This window comes from Narcine bancroftii, chromosome 9, assembly GCF_036971445.1.
Source record: "Narcine bancroftii isolate sNarBan1 chromosome 9, sNarBan1.hap1, whole genome shotgun sequence".
NCBI lineage: Eukaryota > Metazoa > Chordata > Chondrichthyes > Torpediniformes > Narcinidae > Narcine > Narcine bancroftii.
In genome coordinates, this window is record NC_091477.1 from 56,506,267 (window position 1) to 56,522,538 (window position 16,272).

The 16,272-nt window shown below is 41.1% G+C and overlaps 1 protein-coding gene across 7 annotated transcripts in view; it reads right to left on the bottom strand.

Moving 5' to 3' along the window:
* The window catches only part of LOC138743667 (uncharacterized), a 77,561-nt gene that overhangs the window by 22,169 nt on the left and 39,120 nt on the right, over nucleotides 1-16,272 (bottom strand). For all 7 annotated transcript variants that reach the window (XM_069899236.1, XM_069899233.1, XM_069899230.1 and 4 more), the window contains exons 8-12: nucleotides 15,987-16,115; nucleotides 8,337-8,392; nucleotides 4,870-6,016; nucleotides 2,539-2,676; nucleotides 644-775 (exon numbers count right to left, since the gene is read on the bottom strand). In XM_069899236.1, coding sequence (XP_069755337.1) covers nucleotides 644-775; nucleotides 2,539-2,676; nucleotides 4,870-6,016; nucleotides 8,337-8,392; nucleotides 15,987-16,115 — 1,602 coding nt within the window. The remainder of the gene's footprint in view (nucleotides 1-643; nucleotides 776-2,538; nucleotides 2,677-4,869; nucleotides 6,017-8,336; nucleotides 8,393-15,986; nucleotides 16,116-16,272) is intronic.

A 16,272-nucleotide genomic window follows, 5' to 3' on the forward strand; every position in this document is an offset into this window, starting at 1 on the left:
GGTCACATCAGATGGGACTGCTGCTGTGTGGGTGGGGGTCATATTTATTTAGCTGCCAGGTGTCATCCTTCTTCTGCATTGGCCACACTGGAATGTTGTAGGGAGAAAAGGCAACACTGTGTCTCTATCTCCTTCGTGCCCCAGGGTACCTGATATTGCGTGGTATTGACTACTCCTTCCTGTCTGCACTCTGGAAGAAGCATTGCACAGGGAAGTTGAGCAAGCGATAGGGTCCATCCCCTAAGGGTGTGTTGGCCAAGGCCAGTGTCGGCGCCCCCTCCAGACCACAGTGAGACACTGCAGGAAGCAGTGGTGAAGCTGCAGTGATAGCAGGAATTGACCAGTGGGCAGCACTCTTCTCTGCTGCCATAGGATTGGGTCCAGGTGGTTCTGGTTCATGTGACTCCAGGTGGTATCTGCTGTGGATGGGTCTGACATTCAGAGTCACAGTGGAGGTGCAATAACTTTCCACCTCTTTTCCTGTCTGACCAGTAAGGTGACCAGTAAGGTGACTAAAAATATTTTCAGTTCACAACTGTAATTATCCACTTTTTCTCTATTACAAAGGTCAAATATAAAGATAGTATTATGTAATTTAGGGCGAACATAACTGAATTGGCTATGCTCTATGCGTATAACACACCTTCAAGAACAATTTCTTATATTTTGTACATAAATTCACTCTGATGATCTTGCCACGAAGAACAGGTCGTTGTGCTTTGTAAAAGCTCACCATGGCTTGAGCATCTGCACTGTTCCGCATCTCCACAAATCCCTTAAAGTACATGCATAGGTAAACATCTGGAAAATGCCTTCACCAAATACAAATAGTAATACAGAACACAATTCAAACAATGAAAATCATACAATGCCACTATCTTTTAAGCAGTAGGTTAAACATGATGAAAGAAATAACTTAGGTTTGTCTAAACAATTTATTTCATGATCCAAAACCAAAGGACTCATCTGGAAATTCAAAATCACATTTCCTTCTTAATGCTGAACTGAATCCATTCAGTATCAAAACTTGAAGTATCAAGGCAAAACTTGCAAAAATTTGTCTCCACAAAAATTAATGATTTGTTATTTTCATGGAAATTTGACAAAGCAATGCAGGAGTAGTCTTCCAAGAACTAAACAGCTACAGCCAATTACACAAAATGTTTCTATGACAAATAAAATTTAGTAAATTGAGCAAAATTTTGTACTTACTGCAAATTAATTTGTTGGATTCACATTCATTGTGAATGAGGATCAAAATGTCTTGCCATAATTGTATTTTTTCACTCGTGTGTGCCACAAGCTCGCCCACCACATTTGTTGCCTCCTTTGAGAATGTGGTGATGTTTACCCCTTTTGAAGGACTGCAAACCTTGTGATGGGAGATACTCCTATAGTGGTTCTGAGTGGGCAGTTACAAGATTTAACCTCAGTGAAGCTCAACATTTCCAACCTAGAGGCGAATGCAGCTGATGAGCTTTCTGCACATGCATACATAGGAGGTGTAGTTGAATGAACATTCACTGGGCTTTATTTTTAGATGATATGCATGGGAGATAGGATGGATTAATGGTGGAGAGAGCACTTGATGCGAGTGGTTTTATCCTGGATGCTGTTGTTATGACGGAGTTGCCCTTATCTAGGCACAAGTAGGCAATTCTCATTTATAATTTGAAAAGGATTGTTACAGTCATGGCAGCAGATTGTTTAATCTTGTAAATGTGTTGGCCTTTATTCTCAGACAAGGGTTTACATAAATCTAAGATTCTTTTATTAAAATTTATTAATTTTTCTGAAACCAGGTAAGAATGAGAAAGAGGCAAGGAGCTATTGAATTTTACTTTTGTAAATCATTGATGGGATCTGGGTGTCACTGTGAGGGAAATGTTTATTGACGATTCTGAGTTGTCCCATCAACCTGGGTTGCTGGCTGGACACTTCAAAGAGTACAGCGTATTGTTGTGATCTAGATGTGAATGTCAGACAGTCTGGGTAAAGATGCCAGCATTCCTTCTCTAAAGGTCAGCAGTAAATGAGATCGGTTTTAATAGCAATCTGGTTGTTACACAACTACGCAATCAGTACAAAAAAATCTCAGCTTCCACAGGTTTATTTGAATTTATTTCCCTGAATACCTGGGGCAAGCCTCTCTGTAGGATTCAATCACCATGTAACAATAAAGACACTGATGCAACAGTTCTCCCTTTCTTACAAAGTCCTGCACACCACAGCAAGTCTGTTGTGGTCTTTGTTACAGGGAAATAAGCTCATTAGCAGTTCATGGTCAAAGATCTAGTAAATTTTATTTAGATCAATAAGATTCTTCAAGAAAACATGATTTTCCTGGTAATTCAATTACAAGGGCAGCTATTTGGTCTCATGTGTCCTAAATTAATCTTCTAGCTTACTGCTATATCTAAATTCCCAAAATGATTATAGTTTTTCCATTAAACTTCTTTATTTACAAAAGCCTAGCATCAGATATGAATGCAATAATATTGGAAAAAATATCCCAGTTTAGTCAGTCCTTGTGCTTACCTGGCCCGTTCTTTTCATTAGCAAAATATTATTAATCCTCCCAAAGTTTTTAGCAAGGTGGATTAAATCACCTTTTGTGCATCTGTTTCGCACCAAGCCACCAACATAAACAACATGCTTAGGTTCTTTAGCATTAGTCTAGGAACAAAAAAAGACAGAATGAGATTTGTAACAATGTAAACTTCTGTTGAATTTGTGCAAAAGACACCAGGTGTAGCACATATTATTCAGACTGCATAGTACCACATGGTGACAATGTACATAAAATATTCACATTAATTGGCACCATCCATATCACACATCCAAAAAATTCAATTAAGTATTTTCTGCTTGAATCTGTCCAAGGAACAAGTTCTGCCAGATTTTTAAAAATTAAATTTAGCTCAAATGGTTGTGTTACAAGGAATCCTTTGAAGTTTTTAATTGATAAATGTTGACAAACAACAAAATCATAGATTTAGACACATATAGACACATAGAACATTACAGCACAGAAACAGGCCTCTTCGGCCCTTCTAGTCTGTGCTGAACAATTTTTCTGCCTAGTCCCACTGACCTGCACCCAGTCCATAGCCCTCCATACCCCTCCCATTCAAGTACCTGACCAAATACCTCTGTAAATTTAAGCATGCAAGTCGACATGGAGATAAGACGGGCCCCCATTTTCATGGTTTTATCATATATCGAACGTATAAGTCGACTCCCCCCGCCACCCCCCCCCCAATTTTCTGCAAGGAGCATGCTGGAGACTGGTGGTCAGGTCTCCCAAAAACAACCCAAGCTTTGTTACAACACCCCAATTGCCAAGTAACAAATTTGTAAATTAAGCAAGCAAGTTTAAAAAAAAGTTAAAAAAAAATCTTTGCTTCTAGCCAGAAAGATGCCCAATGGTGCCAGGTCCAAGTCTTCAGCATCGGCTGCAGCTGGAGTTGGCGATGGCGACTCCATTCTCAACATTAGGTACGGTGCCTTCCGCATTGAAGGAGTTGCCTAGCTGCTCAAGTTTGCTCAGTGCAGGAACCACGGCTAAATGTCGGCTCCCAGGCAGGAGCGGCGAACTTTATCTACCAGGTAGGAGCGGCAACTTCGGGCTCCTGGGCACGAGTGGTGACCTAGGGCTCCCAGCAGGAGGGGGGACTTCGGCCTACCGGGCAAGAGCAGCAACCTTGGGCTCCCGGGCAGGCATCAAGATCTCAGGCTCTACAACTGTAGAATGTCTGGGTGGGATATGGCAGCACCTGGCAATGGGGAGGTGTCGGGGAGCAATGGCACCTGGGTCGTTTTCATCGAGCGTTTTTTTTCTCTAGTTGAATACAAATCAACAAAATACGACAGACGTCAAGGTTCAGTATTCAAGAGTAAAAATGGTCAGATAAGGTGAATCAAATGCAATTGTTCCATTTGGTACAAAATGTCTCATACACTGTCGAAATGTGTTTTGGAGGTATCACAATGCTGGCTGCATCACTTCTCCATTCACAATAACATAAGATAGTATATTCTACATTAACCATTACTCATGGGCTGCTTCTGATCTGCAATTTTATTACAGCACAGAAAGGCCCTTCAACCATTCTAGTCTGTGGACAGATAAGCCTCTCAAGCCTGCTTTGCCATTTCATAAGATAATGTCTGATCCAACAAGACAATAAAAAACTGAAGCACAGAAACAGGCCCTTCAAGTCTGTGCTATTATTTTGCCTCGTCCCACTGACCGACACCCAGTCCATAACCCTCCATACCCCTCTCATCCATGTACCTGTCCAAATTCTTCTTAAATGTTAAAATTGAGCCCATAGTCACCACTTCAGATGGCAGCTTGTTCCACACTCCCACCACTCTCGATGTGAAGAAATTCCCCCTAAACGTCTCCACTTTCATCCTTAACCCATGTTCGTTTTGTAACTCATCTAACCTCTCAGTGGAAAGTTCCTACTTGCACTTACTCTATCTATACCCTTCATCATTTTGTGGACATTTTACATGTTAAACAAGTCATTCAGATACAGTATGTACAATTCTGTTTCAGGACCCTCCTCCAGAAGCAGTTTTGAGACCAGTTTTATTTCAGTTAATGTCAATTCCCAATAACTCCTCGTATGAAATTGTGAATGGAATTGTATGATCCTATAATGTCTGGTCATCATTACACCATTACATGGAACTCCTTCTGGTCCATTTCTGATACTTGACATACCAATGCATCAATAAATGTTTTGAGAACATCCCATCCAACCTTTCATTTCCTACTCTACACCAATAACCTTATACAACTGAAATATTAAATCCAGAACATTGTTTAGTGCAATCTAAGAAGTCAGCATCTGTTACCTTTAAAGATAATAGCTCTTGTTGATTAATTTCTGCACCATCTTGAGTTTGAGTTCTTCCTATTGCATTCTTGGTTTCATACTGAGTATCCTCGACATCAGCTTCATCACCTTCTGATTTATACTGTTCCATTAGATCTTCAAGTTCCGAGTCACTCTCCAAAAACGGGATCTTAGTTTTCTCTCGAATTGTCTCTGATTTCATTTCCACATCATTGTTCCTTATGTCCTTCAAGAAGTAGCTTTCGTAGTTTCCCCATTGTGCATTCTCTCTGGATTCATCATTTTCCCACTCTCTTTCTTTGCTCTCAGATCCTTCTCCTACCCCACTCTCACTGTCACTTTCCCAATCCTCTCTCTCACTAGCACCTCTGGTTTCCCCTCTTTCACTGCTGCCACCCCTCTCACTGCTGCTTCCCCACGCATCCTTTTCACTCCTGCAACCCCAGTCACCCCTCTCACTGCTGCTACCCCATGCACCCCTTTCACTTCTGCATCTCCAATCACCCCTCTCACTGCTCTCTCCCCATTCACCCCTCTCTCTATCACTTCTCCACTCAGCCCTGTCACTTCCACCTCCACACTCCCCTCTCTCACTGCTGACTTCCCAGGCTGCCTGTACTCTCTCACTCAACCCAGACCACATGGCTCTTTCACTGCCGCCTCCTTGGACCCTGCTTTCAGGGCTGTCTCTTTGTTCTCCACTATCACTACTTGTTCTCCATTCTCCAATCTCATCACTGAAACTCAGCTCTCCGCATTCACTACTGCTTCTCCACTCCTCTCTATCAATGCTACCTCGGCAGCGTCCACTTTCATGGCTGATTCTGCTCTCCCTCCCCTCACTTCGCCCAAGGCTAATCCTCCGCACTAATCTCTCACAGTCATCCCTGTGCAATCTTCTGACAGGTCTTTGGCATTCCATTATTTCATGAGTTCGCCTATGCACTCTCTCACTGCTTCTTAACTGTATTCTCTCCTTGTCTCCAACACTTTTCCACTCAGCTGCTTCACTGCTTTTATCAGAGCTCTTCAAAACTCCCTTCTCACTGCTTTCAGAGCTCTTCCTCTCCCTTTCAGATGTGGGATGCTTTTTCAAATTATCAGGCTTATCCTTCAAGATAGGGCTGAGAAATCGTTCTTTTGTACTGAAAGGGAAAAGAAAGTTTTTGCACCCACAATAATGCTATCTGGTTAGTCTACAAAACATTCTCAAAGGTCTAGCCAAGAAAAACTTTCACAATCATTTCCCAATGCACCTCAGTTACTGACATCAATGGCCAAACTGTGGATGTTAAAGCCACTTTGCATTTGAATCAAAAGTGAACAAAGTTTTTCTTTCATAACTGTTCTATCTTTGCTTGCAGGGTGAGCCATGACTGGCCCTTTCAAAGGGAGCAGTCATTCAGCTGTTCCTACATATAAATTGCACTGTGCAATTCTTTAAACACCAACATATTTATCACTCAGCTCCACACAGAGTTCAATGGAAGCAACTCTACTTCTGGAATTCTCCAGTGTTATGCTGGGAATCAGTTTCTCCAACGCTGCACCTGGTTGGGAAACTTTATTCATTTCAATAGGTATTCTCAGTCTGGGTAATTGCAAAGGTATGTGCGTCATAAAGTATTTCTCTTTTTGATTTAGAATTAGATAATTACCAGATCTCTTTTATTTACTTAGTGCTGGCAGTGGCCAAGAAATGTATAGCGATTACTTGGAAGAATAGAAATGTATTGTCTTTAGATAGGTGGTATTCAGAGATGAAGTTTTGTTTGGTTACGGAAAGAATATCTTTTTCTATACAAGATAAGATGTCTTTTTATGAGTTAAAGTGGACCCCATTTATTGATTATATACAATTTAAATAAGTTTGAATTAATCATTTTTTTTCTTTTAAAAAAACTTTTTTTATTATATATTTTTTCTATATATGTTTTCTTTTTTTTTCTTCTTTTTTTAGTTTTTTATTATTAGTTGTTTTTTTTCATTTAAGTTCTTTTTGTTTTTGTTTTTTCATATATATTCTTATATAATAAAAAAATTTTGGATTAATAATTAATACTTAATTAATATATTTTTTTGTTTTTTATATATATCGATCTTTTTTTAAGATATATATTTTTAATTTTTTTAAATTATACTAATAGTATTAATTCTTCACTCTTTATCGTGGGGGTGGGGGGGGGGTTTAGGGGTTAAAAATAGTTTTTTTTTAAGTCTTAGTTTTTAGTTGTTAGGGGGAGATGCCGAGATTGGTATTGTATTAACTATGTTACTTTGTACTTGTATTACTTTATTTTTTATTTTTTCTGTACGTGAATTACTTGCTTTCTTCATATGTTAAAATTAATAAATAAAGTTTCGAAAAAGTATTTCTCTTTAATTTAAAATGATTTTATTGATACTGATTTACAACATTCTTTTTTTATTGATTTTTATTTAATTTTAATAAATGTTGAAATAACATTTACATTGTGGCGGCCCTTCACAGCTCCCCCACGGGGCCTCATAAAATGAAGGATGAATGCGATGATCCAGCAGGCTGCATGAAGCCCGCAGCGCTGTCCTCCAATTGGCCACAACCAAAAGAGCTTAATTGGCCTATCAGGGAAAGTGGTTCACAAACACACCAATCAGTGCTGAGAGGGTTTTGACCACGCCCCTCACTTGAGAATAAAAGCAGGGCTGTGAGCCCAATAAAGCTCAGTGTTGACGACACTCAACTAGGTTTGTGTCGTTCTTTCTGAGCTAATCTGTATGCAGCTATAACCTCTCCTGTGCTATAGGCTTTGCAGAGCCATAACTTGTAGCAGCTAGCTACAACATCATTTTAAATAACCTTATTTAGTTATTTCCAAATTTCAGAAGCACTTAAAAACTGGGGAAAAAAGCCAGTGTTTAAAAACAAGAGAAATCTCTATCCCAACTTTGCAACCTGTTGAAGTTTCTGCAGTTTGTCCTCAGGACTACATACTGAGACCTGCCTAATCCAACCTCATGAATCACAGAAACTGTCAGGATGACCCTCCATAAGTAAATGTAAGTTAACGCGATCCATAGAGGACTGATCTGAGTATGATCAGCCCATCTTTTTTGTTGTTTAATGAGTATCGAATGCCTTTTACTCATTGTCTCATCATTATTCTTCCTTTTTACAAAGGGTATGAGCAGGTTACTCAGGTAAAAACCATGGGTCATTGGTGTCTGAACAAAGTTTTGAACAGATGAGCCAAGAACAGTGAAGGCCTGTGGTTGGTTTTGGATTACCTGCACTTCATGCTTAATCAGGCAAAAGCAGTAAGTGAAAATCATACAGGTCTGTATGCCATTGGTGGAACCAAATCTTTAATTTGAATAATTGATAGTAACTTGATGGTAATTAGCTTCTAATTCTTTTCGTTATGGCCACTGATTGCTATGACAGCATTAAAATGTGTTGTGAATCTGGATAAATCTGCTATTTACCTGACATCTTCTTGATTCAATTTATTCAACATTTTTTCAATCTTTGCAGATGGTTTCTGGAAATAAAATACAGTCAGACATTAAGAGTTTTATGATTATTATTTATTTTATGATTAAGGAGTTTGAGGAGGTTTGGAATGTCATTGAATCTAACTTCTACATGTACACTGTAGAAAGTAATCTGACAGGTTGCATCACAGACTGGGTTGGTAATTCGAATGTCTAGGAATACAGAAGGCATGAGAAGAGAGCAAATATAGCCAGGGATCTATGACAAGCCCTGACCTCCCATCCATGATCTATAGTTATGTGAGGTGCTGCTTCAAGAAGCCAGCCAACATTATAAAAGCACCCCCATTACCTTGCTCACAACCTCTTGTCACTGCTACTTTTGGGCAGAAAGCCTTGGTTTAAGAACAATTTCTTTCCATCAACTATCAGGCTACACTCATCATGGACTGCTCTGACACCACAAAAGGATTGTCTGCACTATTGCAAAGTCACATTTTTTTGTACTAGGATAATTAAATATTCTTCATGAAGAAAGCACACTAGCTTCTCTATTTCCTCAGGAGGCTTGGTATGTCATTGGAAATCTTGGCAAACTTCTACAGATGTGGAGCAGAAAGCTGCATCTCAGGGGACTTCTTTTGCTTCTCTTTCTCTGAATGCAAGGGGTGTCGCACAATGCTATTGGAAAATCTTTATCTGCCATATGGCAATTTCCTGTAATATTGTATTTCTGTTTTATTACATAACAATAAACAGTATCTGATCTGATTACTGAATATTTATTTTTCTGCAGTTGCAGATTTTTAAAATATTTCTTTGTTTACAGGTAAGGATAGGTTTTTCTAACTTTTTTTTCTATTTCACAGACAGTGGGAATGGCAGCCAGGGAAGGGCATGCTCCTCTTGCAGAAGGTGGATACTCATGGAAGCCAACAGTATTCCTGATGACTTCATCTCCTTACAAACTGTGTTAGGGAATTAAAGCTGGAGTTGGATAGAATCCAGATCATTCAGGAGGCAAACAGGGCCACCAACACACGTAAGAGGCTGGAGGAAGGTAGCTGTGGGAAAATCAGAAGAGGGTACAGGAACAGGCAGGCAGTGCAGGGTACTCCTGTGGCTTTACCCCTCAATAACACATATATCATTTTGGATACTGTTGAGGGGGATAAGCTATTAGGAACAAGCCACAGTGGTCAGGTATCTGGTCCTGTGGCTAAGAAAGGGAGGGAAGAGAAGAGGTGAACTGTAGTATCGGGGATTCTTTAGTTAGGGGAACAGTTCAATGAAAGAAACTGAGAATCCTGCTTCTCAGGTTCCAGAATATCTCAGATCAAGTTCCTGCCATTCTCAAGAGGGAGAGTGAGCAGCCAGAAGCTGTGGTCCATGTAAGGACCAATGACATGGGCAGGAAGGATGATGAAGTCCTACAAAGAGAGTTCAGAGAGGTAGGTGTGAAGTTGAAAGACAGGACTTCCAGGGTTGTGATCTTACGATTGCTACCTGTACAACGTGCTAGTGAGGTTAGAAATAGGATTATGCAGTTTAACACATGGCTAAAGAGATGGAGCAAGAGGGAAGGCTTCAGATTTTTTATTCATTAGGGTGTCTTACAGGGAAGTGAGACCTGTTCTGGCAGGATGGTTTGCAGCTGAACTTGAGGGGGACTAATATCCTTACAGGAAGGTTTGCTGGTGCTGCTCTGGAGCAGTTTATACTAGATTTTCAGGGGGATGGGAGAGCAGATGGAGGAGGAAAAAGATGATGTGAAGACTGCATATAAAGACAGTTCAATGTTCCGGGGTTCTGTGATGATACGCTGCAGTACATCACTCGGTCAACAGGTGACCTAGAGACACGGTACCTGGCCTAATGACATCCGACCACCAGGTGGGCACAAAGGGCCCATGGTATAAAGCCGAGGTCCCGACCGTGTGCTCTTTCTCTCTCTCCCCGGGACCACTGTAAGAACAGCTAGCAGACAACTAGATATTTATGCGAGTGGAATAAATTGTGGCAAGCTGCACCAAAGGAAAACACAGGCATAATACTGTTTGGGGCAACACAGCTTTATTCCACTCATATAAATATCTCTAGCTTTCATGTTTGACAACCAGAACAGGGGGAAAATTAAGATTGATAAAATCTTACATAGGAGGATCAAACTGTCTACTTACTCGTATGACATCTGATACCACCCCGGTAAGTTCAATGAACCCCTGGACGCGCTGTCCAGGGGTGCTTGCACGGCCACTCAACACAAGTCCCAGCTGCAGAATATCCACAGTGAGCTGGGACACCCCGGAGTGACCAGGATGTTCCACATCATTAAGAACGCCAACCTGCTGTTCTCGGTAGAAGAGGTAAGGACTACTACAAGAGGTTGTCCAGAGTGCAAACCACAGTTCTACCACCTGCCTGAGGCAGCCCTTATCAAATACACCCAGCCATTAGAGTGTTTCACCATCGATTTTAAAGGCCCCTTCCCGTCCACCAATAACTGTTACTGCCTCACCATGATAGATGAGTTCTCCCGGTTCCCCTTCACCATCCCCTGCACAGATATGTCCACAGCAGCAGTAATTAAGTGCCTGAAACCCATCTTCAGCCTGTGTGGATACCCTAACTACATCCACACAGACAGGGGGGCAGCCTTCATGAATGCCGAGCTGCAGCAATACTTCCTAGAGAGGGGGGATTGCTATCAGCTGCACCACAAGCTACAACCCCCCAAGGGAACGGGCAAGTAGAGAGGGAGAATGGTACCATTTGGACGACAGTCCTTCTGATACTAAAGTCAAAGGACAATGTGGCAGGAAGTGTCACCCGAGGTGTTATACGCGATGCCCTTGTTATTGTAAATCGACCCTGAACTCAGAGGTGACATGTTGGATGATCTCACCGGGCCTGGTGCTGTTCAAAAAACATGGCTGAACGCATAAGACGGACCTGCTGGTCGAGAGAGGAGAGCTGATCTACGCAAACCAGAACTATGCATTTGTGATGTTTCCCGATGGGAGGGAGGACTCCATCTCCATGAGGGACCTTGCACTGGCCGAAGAAGAGGAAGAACCAGAAGAACCCCAGCCCGACCCAATCGAGGTACCGTCGGCACCCCTCAAGCACCCACACCCCTCCCCAGCCGCACCGCAGAGGACAAATGCCACCCCCCCTGGGGACCCCCAACCCACTCAGTATACTCACAACACCCGGCAGAACAACCACACCCCCCCCACCCCCCGAGTCCAAACCATGCACCTTCCCTAGGAGGACCCAGAGGGTGCGGAAACCAACTTGTGAGCAATACCAGGACTTTTTTTTTAAAAAAGGGGGTGAATGTGGTGATACACTGCGGTATATCACTTAGCCAACAGGGGGCCAAGAGGGCCCATAGTTTAAAGCCGAGGTCCTAACCACGTGCTCTCTCTCTCTGCTCCCCGCATCCCCCCCCCCAACCCGGATCACTGTAAGCACAGCTAGCAGCCAACTAGATCTTTATGTGAGTGGAATAAAGCTGTGTTGCCCCAAACAGTATTGTGCCTGTTTTTTCCTTTGGTGCACCCTGACACAGGTTCCATTATTTCATACGTGATAGTGCGGGAGGGATAAAAAGGGGGAGGAGTGGCATTGCGCATTAGGGAAAATTTCACAGATGTGGTCAGACAGGGGAGACTAGAGAGCTCATGTACTGAGGTTATATGGGTGGAGCTGAGGATTGGGAAAGGTATGACTATACTCATGGAGTTGTATTAAAGACCATCTATCTAATAGTGAGAATTGAGAACAAAATCTGCAGGGAGATAGCAGACAGCTGCAGGAAACAGCAGGTAATTTTAACTTTCCACATATTGACTGGGATTTCCATACTGTAAAAGGGCTGAATGACTTAGTTTGTCAAACTCATTCAGGAAAGTATTCTAAATCAATATATCAATCTACCAACCGGAGAGGTATTAGGGAACAAGACAGGACAGGCCATTAGTTGCAAGATAACTAAAAGGTCTGGGCCTCGGGTTGAGATTCTAATTTGATAAAGGCCAATTTTGAGGAAATAGGAAAGGATCTAGAAAGCATGAATTGAGATAGGTTATTTTCTGGCAAGGATGTGCTCAGTATTTATAAGACCTTCAAAGGCAAAATTTTGAGAGTCCATAGTTTGTATATTCCTGTCAGGATTAAGGGAAATGTTAACAGGCATAAGGAACCTTTGTTTTCAAAGTATATTGGGGATCTGGTAAAGAAAAAGAGGTGTACAGCAGGTAGACAACAAGGAGAAAATGAGGTAGTTGAGAAGTAAAATAAAATGCAGGAAAATAATTTGAGAACAAAATCAGGAAGGCTAAAAAGAAGTCATGAAATTGCTTTGGCAGACAATTTGAAGAAAAATCCTAAGGGGTTCTACAAGTATATTAAGAGAAAAGGGACAAAAATTGTCATTTTGAAGATCAGAGTGGTCGGCTATGTATAGTGGAAGATCTTAAATATATTTTAAAAATCTATACTTACTCGGAAACTGGCACAGAGTGTGGGGAAAGTCAGAATCAGGTTTATTATCATGAACACGTGTCACAAAATGTGTTGTTTTGCAGCAGCAGTTTGTGCATTACAGGTGCAAAATTGGTGTAAAATACAGTTCCGTAAATACAAAATGTAAAAATAAATTTTTAGTGCAAATAAAAAAGAAAAAAATGAGGTGGGATCTATGGTTTATTGTCTGTTCAGAAATCTGATGAGAGGGGATGAAACTCTTTTTGTAATGTTGGGTGCTCGTCTTCAGGCTCCTGTACTCCTTCCTGATGGTGGCAGTGAGAAAAGGGCATGACCTGGATGGTGAGGGTACTTGAGGATAGAGGCTGGCTTTTTTTGACATTTCAAACAAGCAGTGAGGTCATGCAACCTATAGAGAATAAGGAGGAAGCAGTGCTTGCTGTCTTAAAGCAAATAAAGATGAATAAATCTTTAGAGCCTAACAAGGTACTTCTTCTAACTTTGAGGGAGGCTAGTGCAGAAATTTCAGGGGCCCTGGCAGGTAGATTTAAAAGGTGCTGAAGGATTGGAGGGTAGCTCACGTTGTTCCAAAAATAACTCAAGGAAATTATATCATCTGAGAAATTCAGCAGTTAAAGAGCATACTTTATATAGCAAAGATAAAGATAAAGATACTGAGATCTATGCTATATAAAGTACACTTTGACCTGCTGAGTTTCTCCACCATTCTGTTTTTATTTCAACCATGGTATCTGCAGACTTTCTTGTTTTAATTTTGAGGAAATTATCGGCTGTTGTGCCTGACATCAGTAGTGAGCAAGTTATTGGAAGGTATTCTAGAGATTCGATAGTCAGGGACTGATTAGGTCTAGTCAACACGGCCCTGTGAGTGGTAATTGGTGTTTCACGAATCTTGCAGAGTTTTTCGAGGTTACCAGGAAAATTGATGAAGGAAATGTTGTGTATGAGGCAAGGCCTTTGACAAGGTCCCATATGGATGGTTAGTTTGGAAGGTTCAGTCACTTGCTATTCATGGCTAGGTAGTAAACTGGTTTTACAGTGGTTTTATGGGAGAAGCCAGAGATTGGTTGAGGATGACTGCCTTTCAGACTTGAGACCTATGCTGGGTGTATTGTTTGTCATCTATAGCAATGATCTAAATGATAACATCGTAAATTGGATCAGTAAGTTTGCAGATAACACAAAGATTAGAAATGTAGTGGATAATGAGGAAGTCCTTCAAGTCTTGCAGAGGGATTTGGAATAGCTAGTAAAATGGGCTGCAAAATAGCAGATGGAATTTAATACAGGCAGGTGTGAGGTGTTGAAATTTGGAAGGATAAACCAATGTTGGACATACACGGTAAATGGTAGGGTACTGAGGAGTGCGGTAGATCAGAGGGATCTGGGAAGACAGATACGCAATTTCCTGAAAGTGGCCTCACAGGCAGAAAAGGTTGTAAAGAGAGCTTTCGGCATATGGGCCTTCATAAATCACAGTATTGAGTACAGGAGTTGGGATGATAAGGTAAAATTGTAGATGACATTGGCAAGGCTAAGTTTGGAGTATTATGTTTTTCTTTGATTCCTAACTATAGGAAAGATATCAATAAGATTTACTAGGGTGTTGCTGGGACTTGAGGAACTGAGTTACAGGGAAAGCTTAAACAAGTTTGGACTTTATTCCCTGGTATGTAAAGAATGAGGGGAGATTTTGTAGAGCTATACAGAATTATGATAGGTATAGACAGAGAAAATGCCAGTGGGCGTTTTTCACTGATGCTCAGTGAGATACAAACCAGAGGATGAGCTTTAAGGGTGAAATGGGAATACTTGGGTGGGGGGGGGGGGGGGGAGCGGGAATATGGAATGAACTACCAGCTGAAGTAAATCCGGGCTCAATTTTTACATTTAAGAAAAATTTGGACACGTACATGGATGGGAGGGGTGGAAGGATATGTACCAGGTCAGTGGTTTTCTAACTTTTTCTTTCCAATCACATACCACCTTAAGCAATCCCTTACTAATCACAGAACACTTATGGCATAGGGAATACTTAAAGTGGAATGTGAGTGGAAAGAAGCTTGAAAACCACTGTTCTTGGTGAAGGTCAGTGAGACTAGGCAAAATAATAGTTCGGCATAGACTAGCTTGGCCAAAGAGCCTGTTTTTCTGTGCTGTAAATGTTCTATAGTTCTAAATGTGATGTAATGCTTTAAGAAAAGTAAAAGGAAATATACAGTAATTGGGTAGTTCCCCAAACATTTCCTCCTTCTTCCTGAAATATGGCTTACCCTCTGTCATTGTGAATGGAACTCTCGACTGTATTTCCTCTTTTCCTGCTCTTTAGCACTCAGCCCTTCTCCCCAGGGACAGAAAAAAGATAGAGTTTCTCCAGTTCTTACCATCCATCCTATCAGCCTTTGCATTCAAGGCATAATCCTTCACAAGTGCCATCAAATGTACCATAATCCAACCACCAGTCAGATCTCCTCCTGTCCTCCCCTTTGTGAGTTCTGCAGGAAATGTTTATTTTGTGACTCCCTGGGCAGCTCCTCCATCCCCATCCATCCCACAGCATATTGCCATGAAACTGAAGGAGGTGCAACACCTGTTCATTCACCTCTTCCCTTTCCACTACAGAAGGAAAGTTACGTCAAGAGCTGGCAGATGGAATGTAATCCTGACAAATGTGAGGTGATGTTTTTTGCAAATCAAGTCGGAGTAGGTCATGTACTATGGAGGGCACAGAGGACACCTTAGGGTTCAATCCATAGTGCCCAGAAAGTGGCAACATGTGTTGACAGGGTAGTGAAGGAGGTAACTGGAATGCTTGCCTTTATAGCTCAAGAAGAGAACATGGAATGTTTCCTTGCAACTTTACAAAACACTTGTTAGACCACATATGAAGTACTGTGTGCAGTTCTGATCACCACACTATTTAAAAAAAACATGAACACGTAAGGCATATAATGGTACAGACCTCATGTGGACAAATGAGAGCAGTACAGATGGACTCAAAGGTCAGCATGAACGAGGTGGGCCAAAATAGTATTTTCCAACATTTGGTTATTTCTATTTAACAAAATACAATGAAAATATATTCAAAAATTTTGAAAATTAGACACAAATATGGCTACTGAAACGCACCTTTAACAATGGTTGAATTTGAGCAGATGATGTATCTGCAGTCAGGAATCTACCATAAAACAAAGGTTTCTTCTTAAAGTGTTGAATAATGTTATTGCACGTCATTTCTGAATCCATTTTCAAGAAAGCCTGTTAATTTATAATAATGAAACGAATCATAAGTGAACTACGATCTTAATATAATACAAAATATTAAAAGGTGTATTTTTTTGTTGAAGTCTTTTTTTGAGCATAGTTTGCACACCACATAACTAAAAGTTAGGTACAATAATTGTGGTACCATAGC